Below are 25504 nucleotides of genomic sequence, written 5' to 3' on the forward strand. Positions count from 1 at the left end.
AGACCTCAGCTTGATCCTGTGGCAGGATCTGTGAACAAAATATCCCCTTCTTTGAGTAGGCATATATGGGGACAGGAAGAAAAATCTGGAGGTAAAAGGTTTTTAAGAGGAAAAGGAAAATAAAAAGGAGCCCTGTTTCTCAAAAAAAAAAAAAATTCAGATTCAATACAAAAATTTAATTTTTATCATTATGTTTGAGAACAGCTCCATTAATTTCAGGAGAGATGGAAATAAGGACATGGAAAAAGGCAATTTTAGCATGTTAAGACTGACCAGGAAAACATGCTCCATCATTTCAGAGATTTGATTAGATATATTGTTGCTACAATTTAAAATGGAAAGAGGTAAGAAGAAAAATAAAATAAAAGAATCCTACCCCTCAGGAAATCTTAAAAATCGGGAGAAAAATGAAAATCCAAACACCACTTATCCTCCACCAAAACCTTATGAACAACTTGCAGGTCTCATTAGCTAAATTAATTTAAGAATGATCCACTTTGACCTGGTACAAAGTACAAAGTTTCACACAATTACAGAAGAAAAAAATATATTTCAAGTATAATTAAATTACTTGGTTTTGCTTTTGGGGTTTTGTTGTTGTTGCTTGTTTTATTTTTTTGGTTTGGTTTGATTGTTTTTGGTTTTTTTTACTTTAAACATAATGAAAATGAAGGCTTCAAAAGGAATAAGAATAGTTTCTAAAATTCCTAAAATTTCTGAAAGGAAGGTTTTCCTAGGGAGAATTTTCTTCTGTTAAATAGATATTTCATTAAAATGTGTTCAACTACAACTTTAAAATAATTTCCCAGAATTATCTTTTAGTACCAGGTCTAACAATTTTCTGGATTTCATATTCACACATGCAGTTAGTACAGTCATTTTTCCCACTATCAATGGTGCACTCACTTTTATATCATCTCTCCAAAATATTAATATTAACATCTCTTTTCATCTTGCTGTCCCCTGACTGACACAGGTCAGTCAGTCAGGGGAAGTGCAGAAACTTCTTCCTGTCTGATGAATTCTGCTGTATTTCTTCATCTGAACAGCAACCAAGTATGAAATCCTCCTGGGTTTTTTTCCCTTATGTGTCTTTTCTAGCAGATAAAAATATTCTTCACCACATGGCTGTTCAGTGTCTAGTAGACTTCTCTGCTACTACAGTAAGAAGTTTAAGTTAGCTTTCCAAATTATATCAGAAACTAATGGCACTTGAGTAACCCCTGTGCTCAGCTTCCTTGAACAAGCCAGTCATCAAATAATAAATCCTTTCTCCACTATAAACTCACTATGATTTAACCAGGGCAGGTTTGTTTAAAAATTGCCATTGAAGGTGTGTATGTTCTACAATCACTGTTTCAAACAAATGTACATCAGAAAATTGAATAAATAAAACAATGCAAAGATAAGGCTATTTCCTGGTCTTTTACTCAAAACCCCAAATTAAATAGTTCTTGTTTCACTATGCTCATTTACTCTTGAAATGTAAATTACCTGTTAAAAAAATAAAATCTTTCCGTTTTCATTTCCACTGTCCTACCCCAACATGGTGTATCAAAGCCCATAGAAATAACAAAGATGATCATGTCAACTCACTAATTTCTTTGGGAATTAGTGTAAGTCAGGATAAGTGTGGCTACCCTCTATTTCATTTTAAAAATACTTAGAGAAGTAAAAAAAAAAAATCAAATAAAAGATGTAGCCACAGAGGAATAGTGTTTGGCTATTATATTATGTAGTAGTGTCATTCTTATACATAAAGTCTTTCCTTCATGCCAACTTTTCATAGAATCCAAAATAAAATTACAGTACAAGGGAAATCTGGTTTCTGCAGCCACCTGAGTTACACAGAGAATGGCATTATTATTGTAACAATGTCAAAATCCAAAAGCAGATCCTTCTATTTACCCATTTAATCTGCAAGTCAAACCAAAACTAAATGAAACAATTACTGGCAGTTTTGTATAAATCTACTCTTCCATTATTAAATAGTTATTGGAAGAATACACATATATGGGGTTAGTTTTAAAAAAAAATATAAGTACAGATTAAAATTCTGGAAAAACTCGGTTGAGTTGAAAGTAGCAGGATCCACAAGCCATATCTGGGACTGATGTAATGTAGTAATTATTTATGACATTGAGCCATATAGAACTATGAAAAATCTGAAGCATGGATGCAAGACTTAGCTTTGTTTAATTCCTCTGATGGATGTTATTGGCCAAGATCAGACAGTCCTCCTAGGTGAGCCCCTCCATTCCCACACCAGCCTTGAACTGGCATGTAAGCAGCACATATAATACTGCTTTTGTCCACCCAGTAGAACATACTGAAAAAATAGGCTTTCTGTCGTTCAGCAGAACACATTGTTGTAATACAATTTCACCTATTTTTGTTCAGTCCAATTGATGAAGCATCTTTTTAAAATATTTTTTCTTTTCTTCTTCTACTTGAAGAAATGTAACTGTGTCCAACCACATGAGTGACCTAGCCATCCCAGAATGTATTCTAGGATAACCTCTGCAGCTCCAATAGATGTATTTCCAAAAGGCCTTTGAGTGCCTCTTTGCTTTCCACTTCTCCCCCTCTTGGTAGCTTTCCTTGCACATACATGTTCAACAATTATGCTGACTGCACATTTCTCTCAAAAGGCATAAAAAATATACCCTTAAGACTGAAAAGGGTGTAAAGAGTTTAATTAACTTTAATAGGGGCATGACTCAGATGCACATGGCATTATTCACCAAGTCTTGTAAACGACATGTTACTTTGTTATTACACTGCTTACTGTAACAGAAACATCTTGCTTGCAGGTGGGACAGAACTGCAAATTCAGAATGCAAAGTGCCTTAGGGTGCAACATGTACCCATGCTGTACAGGAGCTATCATAGGAGGATTTAAAATACAGGACCAGAAGCATACAGGGAATACTGTAAAATGGTAAAGTGGTGCAAAATTCAGCTGATGACTTGCTAGTCTATTTACCATACATCATCCAATAGAAGACTTCATCACTTTTCATCATCTTCTAGATCACGGGCAAGGCATATTTTATTGTGTTTTTCATAAAAAAACCCAAACAAAATCAAAAAAACAACCCAAACAAAAACTCCCAAACAAACAAACAAACAAAAGAAAGGATACTGAAGAGTAAAATTCTTGAAGTGTGGAAGTGTGGATTACAGTGAAAAAAAATTTTTTTCTCTTTTTCATGTTAAGTGAAAGGCTAAGAAAAGTCTAAGGAAAACATTCAATTTCTAATCAAGACTTTCAAAAATCCTGATACAAAACACAGGCCTATCTGATAGCCACACAGAATTCTTTAATCCTTGGGAAAAACTAGCAGCAATAATTTGCATCCTCTGAGGTTGCTATAAAGCTCTAGTAGTGTTCACTTCATGCACCCAATGTGAACTTCTACACTAAGAACAGAGATGCATTTAAATTTTAATTTTAAATTTTAATTTTCATTTCTATTCTCTTACAATAGAAATTAAAATTAAATTAAAATTTAAATTTAAATCCATCCAGAATAGGAATTTAAATGCATCTAGAATAGAAATTTACAGGGGTATGAAACTGGAATATGATACTAGCAATCTAATCCAGATTATCAAAAATTATACCTCCACTTTTAGAAGAATATAATCATGAAACAATTCTGCCATCACTCATTAATGATCACAGAATATTCCCTGTCTGTACTTAATTGTATGGTAGCATTATCAACCCAATCATTACAGGAAATATTCATGAAAAGGGAAGTATTTTTAAGCCTGTGAAACTGGGATTCATAACTAAATGAGGGAAGAAATAAAGTTTCAAATCAGATAGATGCCACAGAAATTTAGTTTTTTCTTTTCCCTTTATCTTCATGAGGCAAAAGCTATTACAGAAGAGGGGTTTATTTGGGTCAAGAAGAACTAATAATATTTTTAGAGATCTTGTCAGAAACTGTACAATCAGTCAGTGCTGAAATATTCCCATCACCTCTGTTTATCTCTGAACCTGTTGTAGCTCTTTTTTAATCTTCAGTAAGAATTCAAAAACCCTTGATTTACCCTACCTTGTGTACATGCCCATTAACTTGAAAATAGGACTGCTGTAGGATCCATATGTGATCGCACTTTGTGAATAACCTGACTTTGGTGCAACAGGAGAAGAGGAAGTATCGCTTCTTTTCCTGCACATATTCACATATGCACATATTCACATATGGCCTATGAAAATGTGTGAAAATGCTGAGGGCTTAAATCTCTAGTGAGCCGTCAGCTATGAATGCTCAGAGATCTGTAACTTAAAGAAACTTATTCTTTCTTTCATAATTCCAGCAATCGACATCTCCAGTGCAAGTCCTTTCTCTTGCTATATTTAACCCTTCTTCACAAAGAAACTAAGGGGACTGAAAGTTTTCATGGCAGAAAGGTCATAAGAACTGCTTAAAATTAAATTTTGTCCCATACACCTGAATTCTCAGAAATGGCAATAGAGTGTTCCATTAATCCTTCCTAAAAACAGTCAGTTGAACTTACTACAGGTTGAAGTTAGCCCACCATGGTAAAAACCTAGCCCAAAGTGTTTTCTTAAATTAAAGAGCAGCTCTGCAGGAAAAGACTGGGCACAGGCAGAGCTGGTAGACACAAAATTGACCATTAGCCAGTAATGTTTCCCTTGCACCAGAGAAGGCAAATGTTATCCTGGTCTGCATTAATCAAATGACAGCCAGTAGTCTGAGGGAAGTGATCCTTCCCATCAACTCAGCCCTGATGAAGCCATGCCTGGAGCCTTGTGTCTGGTTCTAGGCTCCCCAGCACACGAGAGAGATGGGCATGCAAGAGGAGTCCAACAAATGGCCACAGTGATGATGGGGGAACTGGACTGACAGGCTGAGAGGGACTGTACAGCCTGGAGAAAGGCAGGTTTGGGGAGATCCTATTAATGGATATAAATACCTAAAGGGAGGGTGCAAAGTCAGGCTCCTTTCAGTGGTGCCCAGCAAGAGAATATGAGGCAGTGTTTGCAGACTGGAGCACAGGACGCTCACTCTGGACATTAGGACACTCTGAGGGTGAGCCCTGGAATAGGTTTCCAAGAGAGGTGGTGGAGTCTCCTTCTCTGAAGACAGTCAAAAGCTGCCTGGACATGATCCTGGGCAGCTGGCTCTATGAAACCCTGTTTGACTGGGGGGTTGGACAGGATGGTGTCTAGAGGTCTCTGCAAACCTTATTCAGACTATGATTCTGTGATTCTAATTGGAAGGGAAGGGTGAAACAAGAGGAAGTTCAATATGTCAGATGCTGATGTAAAAAAATATATACCTCACTGTGATTTTTTTGCCTTGAGTTTAAAATATATCCAAGAACCCATTTGATCTATTACAAATCTAAAAAGAAAACTCTAGTCATTAAAGTAACAGAAGTTTATTTAAACCTTCCACAAGAACATGAAACTACTTTTGAGTTTGCTCAAATTTAATATTGCCAGTCATAATTAGGTTCATCGATATAATTTTGATCACAGTGCTTCCAAGATTTATGCAAAACACAGTACAAAACTGGTCAGATGGGTACAAAACTGCTTTCAAGATGGCTGTAGATGAAGCAAGTAGGGGCATGGTGATATTTTAGCACTGGCTGACTAATTGACCCCTATAAATACAGTACTTGTATCCTAATATTTTGTCCTCATCTCATGTTTTTCCTGCAGTCTTATCTGAAATGACTCCTGATTAAAGCATTTTGATCCTATAACAATAATATGGTCAGTTTTTCAAAGGTAGGGAGTGTGTTTCACTATTTTCACTATCTTTGACTGGCTTTATTTTCAACTTTGGCCAATAGAAGAGAAGTTATAGCCTGCTCTGGACAACGGACCAAAACTCACTGGATTTTCACTTGGTAGGTATTTTTCTAGGGAAGGATAAAGGTAACTGCTTAATATTATTAAACAGTTATATATTATTTTGTTATTACATGCAACTGTTTTAAAAAGATGCTCTATTCCCCATATGACTATTTTCTGATACACGAAACACTGCCACTTTACTTCCCTCTGCCCTGTAATATATGTTGTGAACATAGAAAGGGTACACTGTAGCAAGCACAATAATTTAAATACAAAATAGAACAGCACATAGCAAATATGTAGCTCAAATAATCTGAGAATACAATGGCCACCATGCAAAATCTGTTTATCAGTGGCCTACATTTGCTTACAGCCCTTCCAGACCTAAACCTGCTCACACCCAGTCAGCCCATAAAACACATGTGCACATGCACTTATCCACAAAGCTCATATATGAAGTTTTAGGCAGAGTAAAAAACTGCATCTGCTGCAATAACTATTGTGTACAATGCAATTTTAGACACTAGTTTAGGTTCTTTTGTTGGGATATCTACTATAATCACAACCACAAATATAAAAAAATAAGTACCTGTGAGAAGAATCACCCTAATAAGAGAAGTTCCACTAAAGCCATTTATAGACCCAAAGAAGAAAAAAATTATGAAAGGAAAAAAAAAGAAAAAGTTGTATCAATTAAAAATTATGGGAAAAAATTAAAAGGAAATTGAAATTCCACAGAAACACTGAACTGAGAATGCAGTAGGAGCACATGCCAACCCAAGCAAATTCATACTTAATTCTAAAATAGAGCTCAAAAAGAGTTCAGACCCACATTTATTAATAGATCATACTTATTACTACTGAAAAGACCCAGTTTGATCTAGTTTAAAAACAGTAATAACTATTTAAATAATAAATAAATAGTAATAGTAACAACACATGATTCTAAGACTCAGTTTATTTCTCCTTAAAAATTTTTAAAGTAATTTTAAAAGAATGAAAGAAAGAAAAGTATTATAAGTATTTAGCATGCTCTTTTGTCCCATACCTGGAAATGTTCAGAGTCAGGCTGCATGGGGCTTTCAGCAACTTAGCCTGACGGAAGGTGTCCCTGCCCATGTGAGGGAATTTGGAACCAGATTATACTTAGGTCTCTTTCAATCCAAACCATGCTATGATAATATAGAATGGTATAGAAATATCATCCAAATCCTAAATATATGGTCATAGTAAATGAGAAGAATAATTTTTCACCTTAATTGGAATTTTAAATTAATAAATGCAGCATTACAGAATTGCAGCTTGTTTATATAGAGAGAGACATATACATACATACACACACAAACACACACACACATATATATACATATATATATATATATATATATACACACACACCTTCTTTGTGATACAGGCATACAGGGGTCTAACCTGTGGCTGCTCAGTGAAGCATAACTTTAATCCCCACTTATTCCAGTATCTCGCACTACAAGTGCAAGAAAAACAACAGGAGGTTTCCCAAGCTGCTTATGTTTTTGGCCCTAGGAAATGCTGTCCATGAGGACAACTGATTTTACTTGCACTAGCTGTGTGTAAATTTGAGACTAGAGGCAGAAGGTAGTGCCAAAACACTATTTCAAGAGTAACACTATCTCAGTAAGTGTAAAATGAAATTGTTGTAACTAAGTATCCAACATATAAACCAGGGGAAACTATACTGCCTGTTTCAGGTCCCAAGCCATTGCACTGCAAATCTATCACTCCACAATTTTCAAATGTAAACCTGAATAGTCTGCATTTGGTTGTAAAAGGAAATAAGGAGATATTTTAATTCCTCACAAAGCAGAATTGCTTGCAAGAAAGGGAAAGCAGGTGCACAGGGCCAGGATAAGCAGGGAGAGAGCAGAGTGCCAGGGGAGATCAACTCAATCTCAGAATCTCAGTCCTGGGAACAGAAATTGGGGGCAGGATTAAAGGAAGTGGCAGATGAGGTTTCCATTGCAGGATCACAGCTATTACAATTCTAGTGGACTGTATCAGAAAAGACAGCAGATGTCATTAGAGACAGGTCTTTATGGGCCAGTCTGGGCATCCTGAGGATACCAGTGCTACCAAAGCAACTTGCAACCTTTTTCAACAACTTTTCCAGTGACCCAGTCCTGTTCCAGTCCTGGCCACATGCCTGCAGGTGCAGGCTGGCATCACACTTCATCCTTCATGGCATTCCACAGTGCTTTTGAATAGATTCCTTGCATGGAGCCCAAAGTGGTGCAATAACAGAAGGCAAAGAAACCTAACACAAAAATTTCTCTATCAAAACTAAAAACTTTACTCAGATGACTAGGCTAATTTGCACATGGATGTACAGTTACTGGAGAGGTTCAAGAGAGGAGAAAACACATTTCATGAGCACAGAAGGAGACCAAAAATTCAAATACAGAGAATTATGTGTCTAAGTTTATTTCAAGTAACCCTGGATTTTTTTAATTAAGGTGTTGTTTGTTGTTTTCTTGAGAGATTTAAGATATTGCCCTAAATACAAAAAATATCATCATTACTGAAATGTGCAATTACTTTTTAAAAATTCATCTTTGAAATTTAAGAACAAACTCAAAAGGGAACAGTTTTGGAGAGCCTGTCTACACTATCTTTCTTTAAGGTACAAACAAAGGTGAAAGTGAGTTCGTATATTGTCTCCAGAGGGGTAACTGGTGCATCCTCAGTTTTTATTGGTATTATTATTATCACTATTTTATTTTATTTTGCAGGAGTCTGAAATAAAAGCTGAGCAATGGCAAATTGATGAATAAGCAAAACAAACTACCTGTAAAGCACGTAAGAGGATGTAAATTACACCCAAGGGAAACGCACTGACACGGCCCCGGCTCAGGTCTCGACTTTCGAAATAAACACCCATGTGAGAAATGCAGGCGGGGACTCTCTAAGTTTCTCTGTATCTTGGAGAGTATTTCCCCGCGATGAAGCAGGCTGAGAACCTCACTCCCGACACTCGGAAAAGCTCAGCAACATCGCAACTTTTACAACGACCCTTCCATCCTCCCTTCCAGGGATCTGGCGAGACCAGCCAGGCTCACGGAGACGTGCGCTCGGCACACCCCGCAGCCGGCAGAGTCCCCCTGCCGCCCGCCGTGCGGGCAGGGGCTGCGGGCAGCCGCGGCAGCTACCTGCCGGCCGAGGAGGAGCCCAGCGCGGCAGCGCAGCCCGGCCCGGGCGCCCGCGGCTGCCGCAGGTGCGAACCTCTCGCCGCCCCAGCGCGGCGGGGGAGCCGCGTCCCGGAGAGGCGGGCGGGGGTCCCGCGAACCCCCTTACCTGTGCGACGGCGAGGAGCCCCAGGGCGAGGGCGAGCGGGGAGGCGGCCGTGCCCCGGCGCTGCCCCGCGGCCATCCTGCTCCCGCGGCGCTCCGCCTGCCTCGGGCCGCCCCTGCGCGCCTCTGCGAACGGCACGGGGTGCGCGGCGCCTCCGGGCCCCGCAGGGCAGGGAGGTGCGCGGGGCGCGGCCCCCCGCTGCCGGACGGCGGGGAGGGAGGTGGGGAGCCGCCCACGACGGCCCGCCCCCGCCCCGAGGGTCCTCCGGGCAGGGGTGCGGACGGAGGGCGGACGGTGCGCCCGGGGCTCGGGCAGCGATGGGCGGCCTTGGGAACGGGGCTCTCCGGAGAGGACGGAACGCACGGGCAGCCGCAGGAGGTGCAGGCAGCGATGGGGAGCACAGAGAGAGAGGGCGAGGGCGAGGATTCGATGTTTGGGAAGAGATGGGCGTGTGGGCAAGAACGGGGCACGCAGGCAAGCACAGAGCGCGCAGGCTGGAATGGACGTTCCAGGCTGAGGCAGATGGGGCTGGGGCACACAAGCAGGCATGGGGCATGCAGACGGGGATGGCGTATGCAGGCGGGCATGGGCCATGCAGGCCTGGATGGTTAAAGCAGGAGCAGGGTATATTGACGAGGGTGGCTCTGTGGCAAGCACAAGGCAGCAGTCATAGCCGGTCATGCAGGTGAAGGCTGTGCAGACCCAGGGACGGGCCCCCACCTGCCGTGGTGTACTGGTACACTTTCTTGGACGCACCTGCCTACCAAGCCTGAGAGAATTTCCAGGATATAAGCTGAAATACTGTAGTGCTGACTCCTGCTGCCCACATCTGCCTGGAGGTAAAGGCTGCAGGTGCTTAGCCAGGGGAGCAAAGCCCTTTCACAGAGCTAGCTCTCTCAGTGACCTTCAAGCCCTCACTTAAAGTTTTTGGCTACTACCTGCAACTCCATCATCTGCTAACACAACAGTCAAAATGCAAGCTGTGACAAACAAGAATCTGACTAAAATTGTGTTGGCTGCTTGTGACAGGTTCGTGGCAACCCTTCTAAGTCCCTTTCAAAGCCACAAGAAATTGTGTTGTAATTGCACACGTCCCTAAAGTTCCCACCATAAGCCTATCTGAATGCTCCCACACATTCTGGGCACATGTATTTAGATACTTGGATAATGCCTGGAAAATGTGCACCTCACTGACGAGCCAAATAAATCATATGGGAAGCAGCATGTGCAAGGACTAAAGACTGCCACATTTCTCTCCATCTCTTATGCATTATGTCAGACATTGTTGACAAAGACTTTGCCCTGTGCAGAGAAGGCATGGTGGGTTTGTGGCTCAGATCTACATGGGAAATCATAACAGCTCTTTCACACTGAGATTTATAACCTCTTTCATTTGATCATTCTTTAAAACCTGTTAATTACACAACAAACAAACTCCATGGTTAAGATTTTAGAAATTCTCTTTCAAGTACAGCTATGTGAAGCATAGTTGCTTAAATTGAAAAGTGCTTGATTATTCAAGTACACCAGGAATAATCTATGAATATGTATGACAGATGAACTTCTAGAATTTTTGTTTTCTTTTTACATATGGTAAAGAGACATATGGTTAGAAAAATACATAAACATTGTGCATAAACATTCTTGGTTTTAGCAGCATGTAATTATAGAGGTTAAGGCTTCTCTATGTATAGTGTGGTCTAAAGTATGTCTAAACACCACATGATCTGAGAAACAAAATCTGGCTCAACAAAAAAACATGTTTTTTTTCATGTTTTTGTCATGAACAATATTTGTCATGAATTTGTCAGGAATGAGATGTTTCCAAGTTTCATGTTGCAAATTATACTTATCTTTTAAGAAATCAGAAAGATATTTCCTGGCATTTACAACTGTCTGAAGGGCCTGACTGTTCAAGGTAAAACCAAGCTATATGTTAATTAAATGTTTTATTGACAATTGTTACTACTTACATTATTAATTGTGTGTTGTTTGCATACAAAAGGTAGGATTTCTCTATTCTCACACCAAATTTATAGCTACAATATTGGAACTCTACCACTGTTGTCTAATAGCTCTGTAATAGTTGTGTATACAATAGTAGAATAGTGAATTAATAATTAGTGAGGGAAGGGAAAGAGGTTTCTGAAAGTGTTTTCCAATTTAAATGGACTTGAAGACATCTAACAAATCTATGTTTAAACAGAAAAAAAATTACAGTACTTACAGAAGTATGCTTCATACTCTTTTGTGAGACTCACAACAATATTGCTAGCCATAATATAGAAAGTCCATACTATCATCAGCTCAGGGCTCTGAGAAGACTTAGGAAAATATAAGATATTTTAAGAACTAAGAAAATATCAAGGCTTCATACATAGGGAGAGAATTACTCTCCTTGTGGAGAAAAACAAAACAACAGTCCAACAGCTTTGAAAACACTTTCAGCATTAGCCAGAAAATTACATGCTTAGCAAGAATATGTTTTTCTCCATGTTTAGAATGCAGGCACGCTACATCAGTAGAAAATCTAAGTTTTTTCCTCCCAGCAGCATTGCCTTAATATGATGTACAAGATAGGATTGTTCTGTGTCTCTTTCTCTTTCATATATAAACAGGTTGTTTCCTGCTGAAATGGCAATGCATTCCTAAACACAGACTTGCCACTCTAAGTTCAGGTAGAGCCTCTGAGCAGGTGTCACATGTGGTAAGTTAAATTTAACACTTTGGGCTTTAGGCATTTCCCTCCATTGCTCTCAGAATTGCACAACACGTTTGGCCAAAATTCACCTCTACAATAGTGGAACAATAGCCATTGTTCCAGTACCGTACAGAATTAATTCCAGGGGTTCAAGTTTTGTATCAGCTCAGAAACTACAAAGGCAATGACATTTCCATTTAGATATTCAATTCCCACTTACATGCTTTCATAACTAGAGCTCTCCTCAGTGAGGAGCAGCTTGTGTTGTAAGTACACAATCCTTTCCCAAATGTATAAAGTTGTGATAATTTGATCCTGCTTAGATGTTTGAGGGATTATGATTGTGGGAGCCTTCATGTGTCTCACAGGGTAGGTAGGGTCTTCATTCTTGTATGTCAGCTGCTGCTCAGTGTAGGCAGTGAAGGGCCCAAAGCTTTTTCAAGGAATACAGAAAATGTGAGTACAAGTTTTCCTTTCTTAACGCCTTCTGCTTGCAAATGACAAAATGATTTTCAGCTTATTTTATTTTTTGTTTGTGTTTTATTTTATTCCACAGAGAGATTTAGCATAGGTACAGATTTCTTTTCTTCTGCATTTTAGTATCCAAAATAAGTAATAAGTAGCAAACATGATTTTTAAAAATAATTAATATCTGGCATGACTTTGACTTGAACCTTTAAAGCTAAATAAATAACAAAAAAAAAAAACAGTGGAAGAAGCAGTTTATGCAGAAAACAGCAATGTTTGAAAAATCAAATCTGTTAGTGAGCAAAAAACCCTCATTTTTGAAAAGCTAATACTTTTCCTTAGAACATGCAGTTTTAATAGTGTATTCCATCCCAGACAGTGAAGCTAAAGAGGATTCAATCTCTAGAAATATACCTTACTATAAATGACTAGAACAGTGAAGCAAACAGAAGAACTACAATCTTGTGCCCGTGCTCCCCTCCTGCTCCCCTCCCCTCTCCTTTGCCACTTTCCATTTCCTGAGACAAACAAAGCATTTTGTTGGCTGCTGCATATGCATCAATCAGATTTCACCTGCTGGCATCTGAGCAGGCAACCACCTTTTAACTATAGCTGCACTGCATCTTATTGTGATCTGTCTTTAAAGACATTGAGCCAGAAACTTTTGGTCCTTCCAGAAAGTGACGTTTTAAGGTCTTCAGAATCCATTTCAGAGTAACAAAATATAGTGAATCAGTAAAAATGAAAAAAAAAAGTTGCAAAAATCCCAAGAATCAGCATAATAAGAGGAAAAAGAAAAAATTAATAATATGCATATTTAAACATTAAAACTACTTTGTAGAAAAAAACAACATCATACTCTGTACAGTAGGAGAAATATATAAATGGATTTATCTTTGTGCATTCAAAGTTTACTGGAAGCAGTTCAGAGATAGAAAAGCCACACTGAAACTAACTAATTGGATGAAGTGTTTAAGTGCTTAGAACACTTAATCCTTTGATTTTGGTTTGTTCAAAACTCAGTGTGGGTCAGAATTATTTTTTATTTCTCTTTAATAAAAAATGTATCACAAATTGTTAAAAACTTAAGCAGTACAATGCAATTCCAGAATTTTTGGGGGGGAGGGGTGTGTGTTTTGAATACTTGCTTGTTTCACGGAAGAAAACCTGTTCTTTATATAAGAGCTCCCAGCAGAGACTGCATCTAAAACACTTAACATTCCAAAGTATAATAACACGTATAAACTCTGATGGGTGAGGCTTTCTGGGTGAGGCTTAACTAGCCATACAAGACCTAGGATTAACCACAATAAAAAGTTCCTGAAATTGTCACTGAGTGTTTAAAGACCTTCCCAAAGAACTTACCATCTACTGTTCCCCAAGGATACGCAGTAGATAGTTAAAATGAGAGACACAGTATTTGTGGAAGAGAAACACTGATACAGAAATGTTTCTGTTTCCCTTAGCACCTCATCTATAGTTTAGAAATCTTTGCACTGAATCTGTCATCCCTAGTGACTTCTCAAGTGCAGGAGGAAGAGCCAGGTGGTAGCAAAACTGTCACCTCCTTCCACTTCCACAAGTCTTCAAGAAATTTACTTATGCAGAAAAGGGGAGGGGAGCAGGAGACAGTCATCAGCATTTGCATATGCTCTCTAAGGAGCAGCAGAAACAGACATTCACCTTCTTGCTCACCTATAAATGACATTTGTGATGCAGACTTCATTATTTTAGCACAGTGTATTTATCCTCTACTGAAAGATGGAGGGGCAATGCTTTGTTCATACAGGAGCTGTTAGGCAGTTATGCATTCCAGTCCCACAAGCCATTTTCAGTTGCAGTAGAATGGCATTTTCTGACATGGCTGAAGTATTTGTTTGCACATTTTGGGGATTTTTTCCCCTGGCATTAAGATGTCATAATATCACAGAACCAAGGCTTTTTTTATTGTTTGTACGTTTGTGTATTCAAGCATACCTGAGAAACTCTTTCCTGAGGTCTGGTATTTATTCCAAAAAAATAATGGCAATTTCTTCATTCTGTCGTGGTGTTTTAGCAGTACATCTTTTGGAGTTTATTAAAGAGACCTGCACACAGCTCTGGGGCCCCCAGTGTAGGAAGGGCATGGACCTGCTGGAGTGAGTCCAGGGGAGGCCGCAGAGATGATCGGCGGCTGCAGCACCTCTCCTATGAAGACAGGCTGAAAGAGCTGGGGTTGTTCAGCCTGGAGAAGAGAAGGCTCCACAGACACCTTATGGCAGCCTTCCTGTACCTAAAGGTGTCTTCAAGAGGGCTGGAGATGGACTTTTGACAGGGCTGTGTGGTGACAGAACAAGGGATAATTGTAGTAGGTTTAGATTATATGTTAGGAAGAAACTCTTTGCTGTGGATACTGGAACAGGCTGCCTAGAGAAGCTGTGGATAACCCATCCCTGGAAGTCTCTAAGGTTGAAGAGAGCTTTGAATGACTTTATCAGAGCAAAATCTAGACTTTCATGATATACAATCTAATAGACAGATTTATAATAATACACAGTGAAAATGCATGAAGTAAATGTCCAAATCCTTTGAATTTCCAAGGCTTGATAAATAAAGAAAATACTCCATAAGAAACTTCATACAATTGTTTAATTAGCACTTTTCATATACTGGTAAATTACCATCTGATTATCTGTCAAAGCACTACGTTACTATAATTTTAGTACAGTGTCCATTGTTTTACTTGAATTCAAACCTAAGCCTTATCTCCTGCATCTCTTCATAGACTTAACTCTCCACACCAAAAATACTCCTGAGCTAATGTCATTCAGTGCTTTTTACAAGGCACCAAACATACCATAGTTAATTAGTTAATTAATAATTTGACTGGACAACCTGTCACTGATTCTGGGAAGAATGAGCTCTGAACCAGGTGTCTGGTCAAAAGTTTAGCCACAAAGCAGATCTACCTCCCTTTCTAATGACCTGTACTTATCTACTTTATGTTTTGTTACATGAGTAAGTAATTAAAATGTGAAATATTAAAAAACCTCCACATTTTAAAAACTCTTCTTCATGTACTTTTAGGAAAACCATTTCTTTGGGGTTGCATTCTTCTTTCCAAGGTTCCTTCCACTTAGGAAGAGTGAGCAAATATCAGCCAGAGACTTGTTGAACATATTGTTGCTGCTGTTACATCAGCTTCTGTACAACGCTGACATAGATGGGGAGAGAAAAGCCAGCAACTGGTAGAACTTAATAGAAATGTGTTTCAGATGGAAAACAAAAGAGGAAAATGACAAAGGTTAACAGGTTAATCCTATTGTCCTTGAAGCCAATTGATAATAAGCTTGAAGTGCTTATTTCTACATAATTTCTATAGATCTGGTGCAGTCTTCTGAATGATCATTTCTGAAGTCAGAGAAGTTCAGTCCTACTGGTGGAGAAGTAACTGAGGCCTGACAAGAAAGCCATCAATACCTTATTATCTGAAATGTAAAAAGTTATGCCCAAATGTGAAGCCTCCTAGATTGTGCTGATTTTTCCGTGTATATCCATGTAAATCTCTTCCCTCATGTAATTCCATTTTACCACAGGATTTAACTCATTATAAACCCAGAAATTATTTTTATTTAAAGGCATTAATTCATTTTGTTTATACTCAGGGAACATGTCTATAGTTCCATATCACTAAGAATTTTCCTTTTCATCTTCTCTTACAAAATTTTCAAAGCAGAACTCTTTTGGGATAAAAAAAAAAACCATTTTGAAATTTCAAAGTTGAACATGTCATAGCCACAAGACATCACCCCGGCAAAAAGATGATTAGGAGGCAAAGCAAGCTGGACATTGCCCTAGCACTCGTGGCCACAGTCTGCTCAACACTGACAGACAGACCACCAGCCAAGCAGGCTGCTGAGTTCATCTAGTACAGCAGTTCTTGCATCAACAGTTCAGAACAAGGAGCAGGAACAATGAGCCTAGCTGCAGCCTCTTCAGTGTTCCCATAGATTTTTACTGCAGGAGCTTAGGAGACCGTCTCCAGCCCTGGAGAAAGCATAGAGTGGATTAGACTTCCTCCTTCTCCTCCTCCTCCTCCTCCTCTGTGACAGGAGTGCTGTTAGGCATGATTGTTGGAACCCAGGACATTCCTCTGACTGCCCTGGATGACTCGAGACCCTGGCAAGGGGGCTCAGAGACCTTGGCACAGAGTAAAAGACACCTGTGCCTTTGATTTTAACCCATGGAAACAATTACCAACTTTGTGCGAAGAGTTACAAGCCACAAGAGTTTTAATAGAATGATAGTGAATTTGTCACAGGGTGCAAATGTAGAATTTTGGGGCTTTTAGAATGGGGATTCAAGAGGCAAGATGGAGGAATCTGGGAATGTCCTGTTCTCCTTCTTCTTCTTCTTGTCCTCCACCTTCTGCTGTGATGGTGACACTTCTGGATTGGTTTCGGGTAGAGATAGACTGTCTAACATAGGTGATAGGAAAATTATTGTAAATAAAGTACACGTAGTTCTTAGTATAAAAAAATAACATTGCCCCAAGGGCGGTCAGTGTGCCTCAACCCGAGCTGCTGGACAGACCTCTGCAGGTCCAAAAAGAAGGTATTAGATAAGAGAAAATAAACAACCTTGAAAACCAGAGCCAAGGAATCACGACTTCTTCCTTGAGTGCAGGGCTGAGAAAAAAAGCTTTTTAATACCTCGGGAGGCCATTTCAGCAACAACAAACCTGACACAGGATAAGATCTCACGGTATGAGGGAAGGTGAGAATTCATCTTCCAGCCCTACTTTCACCTTTTCTGAAATGAAGTGGAACATACTCATCCACAGCTGCTCAACAGTTGCCATTGATTTCAGCGCTCCTCAGTCTGCCCTGTAGCTCGGCAGGGACTCCCCACGGCACCGCCGGCTGCTCTCCAGGCTGTGGAGCTGGCTGCTCTCATGGGCCATGCAGAAGGAGCTGCGAGCTGCATGCCCAAAGGCTTCACCACCCTTCCCATCTCTTGACTGGGTACAGGGCATGGGGGAAAACATCTCCAGAACAAGTGTTCCTCTTAAGGCTTATGTTTTACAACTATGCTCTGACCTAACAAACATTTCTAGGCACTTCAGTTACACACTATTTTGTTGTATGTTGTCTTTTGTCTTATAATTTCTCGAGGTACTTTTGATGTTATGCGAAGAGACACATCACCAGTTACTCCAAAATTGCTCTGCAGATGATTTTTGTTCATCCAGGTGAAACACAAAGGAGAGGAAAAGAGAAAGGTAGAACATGACAAATACACACTCCACACTGACTTTTGACTACTATGTATGATCAAATTATTTTATTAAAAAACACATAGAGCTATGAGAAGTCAAATCTGATTACAGATTATTATTACAGATTATAGCATTATCTTGTATTCATGTTTAAGTAATTTTGCATATTTTACTAAAATCCTTCAAGCTCTGCGTACTCACTGCATCCACAATATGTCAAAAATTAAACACAAGTGGAGAAGGAAAAGGGAAGGGGAAGGGGAAGGGGAAAAGGAAGGGGAAGTTCTGGGAAGGGAAGTTCTGGGAAGGGGAAGTTCTGGGAAGTTCCAAGAATGGAAGGGAAGTTCTGGGAAGTTCCTGGAAGGCAAGGCAAGGGGGAGTAGGAGGAGAAAAGAAAAAAGAAACAAGAAACAAGAAAAAAGAAAAAAGAAAAGGGAAAGGGAAAGGGAAAGGGAAAGGGAAAGGGAAAGGGAAAGGGAAAGGGAAAGGGAAAGGGAAAGGGAAAGGGAAAGGGAAAGGGAAAAGGAAAGGGAAAGGGAAAGGACCTTCAGTGTTTATGGTAAATATATCCTGGCTACCTTGTCACAAATCACAGCTGAGTACAGACTAAAATCATGTTTCCAATAACTCCCAGATTTTAGTGATTTACATTCAGTTTTAGTGGACCTGGACTTAGCTGCTAGAATCTGCTTTATTCTTTATCAAAATATAAACCCAAATCACAATGTTAGGGAAGCAGGTGGCTTTGAATCTGCACTTTGCAGATTCTATCAATTTTTCCCACTTTCAATTAAAAAGAGAGGAAGAATAATTACCTATAAAAGTCTTCACATATGACTAAGAAGGTTGTTGCCACTTTTCAGAGCTCTGTTTTGAGTGATTTTGGTCCTAATAGGACTCACACTAAAAACCCTGTCTCCACCACTGCTTAAGAGTCTCAGCAATAATGCCTCTGAACAATTACACTAAGCAGCAGTAGTGTATTCCTCTCTCATTCCCTTCCAGGCCAAGTTGAAGATGCATTTTGGGTCACAATGGGACCACCTACTCTTGATTTGCAGTTTGTGATATAGTGCATTCTACAAACATCTGAACAGCATCTGAAAAGCCATTTGTAAGTGCATAGGTCTAATTTGTGCCAACTACTTTGCCTACTGAAAAAAAAAGAAAAACCTCTGTGAGGAACAACACTGTAAATAACAATCAAATTTAAAAATGTTATCACTTTCACTTAACTAAATTATCAAGGGATCATTTAGTTGACACAATTCATATTTTTACATGTATGGGAATAAATATCATTTTACACGTTTGAGCTGTATTGGGTATTATATATTCACCCATATTCACTTGGAATTCCTAGGAATTAGAGTTTTTTACATAAATAAGACACTGCCCAAAATCAAATTCTAAACGTGGAAATCCCTGATTCTGTTATACAAAGTTTTTTTTTCATGATCTCTATGTACATTTTGAATACTCTCTTATAGAAGAATTAAAACGGTCTTCAAGTCTGTTGAAAATTTCAAGAAGTAAAAAAGGAAAATTGTTTTATTTCTTAGAAATGTAATAATTTCAATATGTCATCTTCCTTTGAGACAGTATCTGCATAGCTATCTGCTCCTCTTTCATGTCTGTCTGGAGAACAGAAGCAGTGTGAATGGTACTGGTGTGTTCAAGGAAATTTTTAATTAGTTCTGTACCAGAGACTAGAGAAGAGTCATCATCCTTGCATTTTACATGAAATTCATTCTTTCAGGTAATAACGAAAGCTCTTATATACTATAACGGCGATACCTATGTAAGAAGTTTTTGTTGATTTTGTTTTGTTTATTATTACAGCAGTGAACTGTTTTCTCATTTGAACTGCATGGATATAACATAAGGAACACCTTCACATAAGAAATAACCACATCTGTAAATTATCTCTTTTGCCTTTAGAAAAAATCCATGAACTTCTAGAATGCCCACATCAGACTTCTTTTGTGAAGCAAGGGTAAATATGAAGCTTATATAAAGGAAATAAGAACTCTTCCTCTTTAAAGCAGTAAATAAAAATCCCACTTTTAATAAGTCTGTACACAGAGACCCTTACACGCACCCCAATTAAAACTCCTGGATGTCAAGAAATCTTACATATTAAATTTAAGGCATTTGAGGCAGTAAACTGGTAAAACAATGAATGATTTGATCTCTTTTGCTTTCCTCCGTGCTAAATGATGTCACTTCCAACCTACAACACTGCCATCTAATGCAGCTACCTAACAAGAACAGGATCAATGAAAGTTGAATTTGGAAAGCAAACTCTTTCTAAAGATGGACTGAGCCAGTAATTTGCATTTTTCTGTTCACAAGTATGGACACCAAAGCTTATTTGCAAAATCTGCTAACTCTGCAAATTAAAACTATTTCATAGCTAATTTACCCCAGGGAATTTACATTTATTCACAAAAGTTAGTACATGCTTAAAACAAGTGTTTCACACTTCACTGCAATGGAAATATCACTGATTTTCAGTGAATTCCCACACTTTAGGTAGGGAGATGAGAGCAGAGGCTGCTTGGAGGGTTAATATAAATAGATAAGAAGTCTTTGTGACTCTACTTGTTTGTGCAGCATTCCGCATTTTCCTAAGTTACGAATATTGCAAAAGGTGCATAACTTCTCCCTGAGATAATCCCTTCAGGCTAAATCAAAATTAGTATTTAGACTGATTGAATCAAGAAAGACATGCTTAATTATATTGCCAAGCAATATTAACTTTAAAATCCATAAAAGGCCTACAGCCCATCAGTCTAAATAAAAAAAATTTGAAAACCTCAGTTGTGTTGGGTTTTTGGGGAGGCTTTATCAATTTTGGCTAATGTATTTGACACAATTCATATTTTTACATGTATGGGAATAAATATCATTTTACACGTTTGAGCTGTATTGGGTATTATATATTCACCCATATTCACTTGGAATTCCTAGGAATCAGAGTTTTTTACAGAAATAAGATTTTCTTCCAGTAAAAAATGGGAAGAAAGGGAAAAATGCAGTCAATCCAGTTTATACCTGTTTTCCAGATATCACTGAAACAAAGCCCACAAGATTTCACAGCAATAGTCAGTTTTAGTTTATTTTCATTCAAAGCTAAGCTTGTGGGAAGGAAGACAAGATATAACACATATATAGATACAGAGCAAGATTCATAGATATATAGACTTATAATAGCTAATTTTTAATTTTTTTAGTCATTTACTGTTCAACAAATATATAGAAATACTTCACTACTTAATACCAGGAAACTATACTGTTCTAACAAATTACTCTGACTTCAGACTCTACTTCTGAATCATCAGAAGACCATGTCTGAATCTTTCCATTATGGAATACATTAACAATCCAAAATAGGTCTTTTGTAAGACCTTAGGGGATAGTTTTAAGAGAATAGTGTCTAGTATAACAAAAAATGTTGAATATGAACCATTTTTCTTTGTTAGTCTTAGAAGAGATTAAACAGTGGCAGTGGGCTGTTATGGGGATGATGGTGCATGTAGATCAGGTTGAAGAACTGTGAGGCTGCAGGCCTAAGCAAGTAATTTCTAATTAATTTTTAAAAATCATTTTAAAACCACTTTATATTTCAACCAGGATGTTCAACTTCCAAAGTATATGTATGTTTTCCTACAACAGTAATTCTTCTACAATGAGCAGTTAAGGGGGACTGGGGCTACCTTCATTTAAGGCATACCTAAAACTTTTTTGATTTCACTGTTGATGTGCATTGTTTTAATATGGAGGAATGTCAGTTGCTATTCCTATTCCTATTCCTATTCCTATTCCTATTCCTATTCCTATTCCTATTCCTATTCCTATTCCTGTTTCTTCATGGGTGATGTACTTCGCAATTGTGTTCCTCTGAGTCTCTGGAACCACAAACCACAGCACATTTGAGTGATACAGAAGGCAAAAACGCACTCCAAATGAAGACCCATGATACATACTGAACATCCAGATATTTATTACATCTCCCCCTTATATTGTCATTGGTAGCAACCAGTCTGTAGAGGTCAGAATGAAGAATTAATGTCATTGTCTAAATAGGTGTTTTCTACTAGAGTCTGTTGTGTGTTACAGGTAAGCTTGAAGACATTTTATGGGCTCTATAACAAGAAAGCTGTTCTTGTTTCAAGAGGAATCTGCATGGGATTTTCTGCTATATATAGGGAATTTACCTCATATTCTCTGAGATTATAAATTCGCATAAACTAAACTGTGTGAATGAAGAAAAACAAATCAACCTCCCAGCACCATCAAACATCTCAACATGATGAAACTTCAGATCTCTATTAGGCATTTGCTTAATCACTCAAATCGTCCCAGGTCTTCTGCTAGCCATACACTATACAGCAGACACCAACCCAGCCTTTTCCTCTGTCCCCACACGTGCCAAGATGTACACTCGGCTGATTCATCCGCAACCTCCAGGCAAACGGAGCCTCCTTCTTTTTCATTTGCTTTTTCTAATAAACAGTGAGCACTCACGTCTAGCTTTGAGGCCAGAGAATGTAACCATTTTTGGGGCAGTAAGTGGCACTTCCTTACTGCCTGGAAAAAAGACTCAGCATGAAGATATTTTTAATATTGATATAATTATAGCGTTTCCTACAAGAATTTTTGAATAACCATCTATGCTTACTGTATTTTAAAGGGTGCTATTCAGCACCCTTTCCCTGAAGTCTATTTTATAAGTGCCACATTATAGATAAAAATTTCAGGCAAAATTGGGGTAACACAAAGGTGATGATTGTACTGAAAACGTTACTCATTCTATTTCTTCCAAGCTAAATAGGTTTTCAATTTTGATGGGAAGAAAACTACAGCAAAACCAGAACAAACTACTTAGTTTATATATAACAGTTATAACAAAAGGAACATAGATGATAATCCATCCCCTTCAGGGCTCAGATGTGCTTCTGGTGAACTCTGCAGTACTGCTTTTTATGTTGTAGTTGTTGTAAGACAAAACAAGGTCTAAAGTCCCTCAAGTTTAAAAAAAAACAACTCATGAAACAGACTCCTACATTTTCTTGTTCACAAAACCTTCATATTTTGAAAAAGCCCGTAAACACAGATGTTTGTCACAGAAGACTCTCCACTGCTTCAAAAGATTATAAGACTCTGTTTAACTTCAAGGAACTTTTTGGACAATGGGGGTTGACAGGATGGGTTTCATCTTTCGTTAAAGGAATTTTTTTTTATTGTAATAATTGTTTTTATCATTTTACTTATGTTTCCCATAGTTGAGTGTTTGCAGAAGTCCAGTCGGGAAGTCTTCTCAGTAAGAAAAACCAGGGGACTTGTGGAATCCTTGGGATCTTTTCCCCTCAGGGAAAAGGCTCCCCAGAGCCTTCCCCTGCAGACACTTACCATAGTTTCCCCACCTGGGCAGACAGAAAAGACTTCCCCATGGAGTCTTGCACAACACTGATCCATCCCACCTCCTTTCCCCATAAGTCCCAACTTTTCCTGGTTTCTCCTTTCCCTGATTCCTCATTGGTTGTGGTACCCCTGGTGGCCAGCCCCTTCTTCCCTTTGTCCCGCCCCCATATCCTCCCCTACTCAAGCCTTGTGCAGAGCCCATGTTCTGCCTTTTGTCCCTCGTTTCCATTCAGCGTGGTGGATGCAATAAACCTTAGCTGGAATTTATCATACAAAAGGCCCTTCTGCCTCTCTTCACTGACCTAGCCATGGTGAGTGTGATGTGTGGACTTGACTGCCTTGCATGAATGTCTACCCAAGCAGCTTTTCCACAGGAGATCCTTATTGGGAAATAGGAAGAAGCATCCACCATCTAAACCCCCACTGCTGCTACAACTAACCACAATAATCACAGTTATTGGATGCAATTATGAGTAGCTTTCTAGCAAGTTCAGTTTAGGAAGGGATGAGGAAGCTGATAGCAGAGACCTTTATAGATACTGATAATTTGGCATATCCTAATACTTCTTTGATATAAAAGTTGTCCATCATTCAGGGTAAGCAGTCCTCCCAGGTATTCAACATAATCTGTATCTTAAATTACATATTCTATAAGATCTATTAACTAATCTGAATCAAACTTTTGCCCAATATTTGCATTTTTATATGTTGTTGCCTTAATGCCGATTATGTATGAATTCTCTTTGGACAGATGTTGGTTTTGGTTCTGCCTAGTGATTGAAGAGCACTCAATAAATGCATTTAAACCATGGAATAAAGTTTCTAGATCCACATAAATACTGTGGTCTCTTTCCAAGTGCTGCCATGATATACACAAACATTGAAATCTAAAAAATGTAACTGTTTAAAAAGCCTTTCCTTTTTAGTCAGGCTTTGATTTTGTTCAGCTTTTTTTTTTTTCCTCTTTTTGTCTGGTTTGCCTTTTTTTCTTCTTTTTGTAATCCATCAAAAATGAGGTGATATTATACAGTGTTTGGGGAACAAAAACCAAACAAACTCGCTTCAGATTGAAGAGTAAATTCTAAACTCCTTATTTTGAGTTTCAGATTTCAGATTCAGATTCAGATTGTTTTCCTGAAACTCCTACTAGTTTCATGAGTAGTTAGAGTGCACTTAAAAAAGGTACTCCTAAATCAGGATCTCAGTGCTTTAGAGGAGATGTATGCAAAAGCCTGCCTTCTCTGAGGCATTGTGTAGGAGATATGCTGACTTTTTACAGAAAAAAAACCAAGAGGCAGAGAGAAAGAAGGGGAAGGAGGGAGGGAGGGCATCTCCTACAAATAGCAAAACAGAAGGGACAGAATTGTCTTCTAAGATTTTCATGGCCGGTGCTGCAGGCTCTTTTAAAAGCATGTTCAGAGCAGTAAAGAGCATCCTTACCCTATTAATGAAAAAAAAAAGCCCACTTACATATTACAAGTGTGTGTGGACTTTTTAGGAGCCTCAAAGAAGAGAAAAGGAATACCAAAGCAAAACTTTTAAACTGAAAGCGAATTGCTTTAAGAGAATATTTTGAGCACTGGCTGCAGAACTGCTTGCACACCTTGCTTCTGTATGCAATTTCAGAGAATTTTTGACAGTGAAATGTGACCATCTGCCAGACTGTGAAGTAGTTGACAACCTCAGCTGTAGCCATTTCCCATTTACTTAGTATTATAAACATATCAAAAGATTTCAACTATTTCCTGTGCTTCATGGTATGGCCTCCCACACCCGAACTACTTTACATCATCTTGCTAGAATGTCCTATGGGGAATATTCACTATTCAATGAGGAACAGTTTTATTTAAACACAACTGCATGGGGCTTTTTAGGAAGTGTCTCCCTGCTTTCATTTGGCTTTCAGATGTTTTTTAAAGTGCTGTGCTTTGTTTCTCACCCATTTACAATCTGATTTTGGAAAGTACAGAAAAACCTTCTGCTCTTTTTTTAAGTGGTAACTTCTCTGATAATCAAATAATTAGTTCATCACTGTTTCATTGCTGCTGCTTTTTGTTAAACAAACAAACCAAAAAGAAACCAACAAGTTGTGAAACCATATAGCCTTGTGAAATGGTTTCAGTATTTTTCTCCATATGTTAAGTAATTTCGTGCCTTAATGCTTCAGAATCAGAAAACATGAGCAGCATAAGCGTTCAAAGTAAACACTGCTGAAAGTGCTAAAACACAAACACAGAAAGTAAAATTATCACATTTAAACAGATTATATATTAAACTTTGAGATTAAAAAAGACAGCCATAAGAAATATAGCAGGGTATATAAAATCTTATTACATGAGAAAAAATCATATTGACTATAACAAAAATGAGGCATCCATAGATCCAAAATTTCATTCACATATACCTGGGTAGTAAAAAAAACAGTATAAAACAATTTGAAAGGAAATTCTGAGAGATAGAGCTGTAATGCTTTTTACCA

General features: G+C 38.5%; 1 protein-coding gene across 3 annotated transcripts in view; it reads right to left on the reverse strand.

Moving 5' to 3' along the window:
* ADAMTSL1 (ADAMTS like 1) overlaps positions 1-9301 on the reverse strand; it is a 391950-nt gene extending 382649 nt beyond the window's left edge. For 2 of the 3 annotated variants that reach the window (XM_071424947.1, XM_071424948.1), the window contains exon 1: positions 9176-9301. In XM_071424947.1, coding sequence (XP_071281048.1) covers positions 9176-9250 — 75 coding nt within the window. In that variant the 5' untranslated portion in view covers positions 9251-9301. The remainder of the gene's footprint in view (positions 1-9175) is intronic. The other variant, XM_071424950.1, reaches the window with a different exon arrangement.
* Positions 9302-25504: the final 16203 nt, after the last annotated feature.

This window comes from Agelaius tricolor, unplaced genomic scaffold (genome assembly GCF_023055355.1).
Source record: "Agelaius tricolor isolate 1412-34295 unplaced genomic scaffold, bAgeTri1.0.p SCAF_4, whole genome shotgun sequence".
NCBI classification, from domain to species: Eukaryota; Metazoa; Chordata; class Aves; order Passeriformes; family Icteridae; genus Agelaius; species Agelaius tricolor.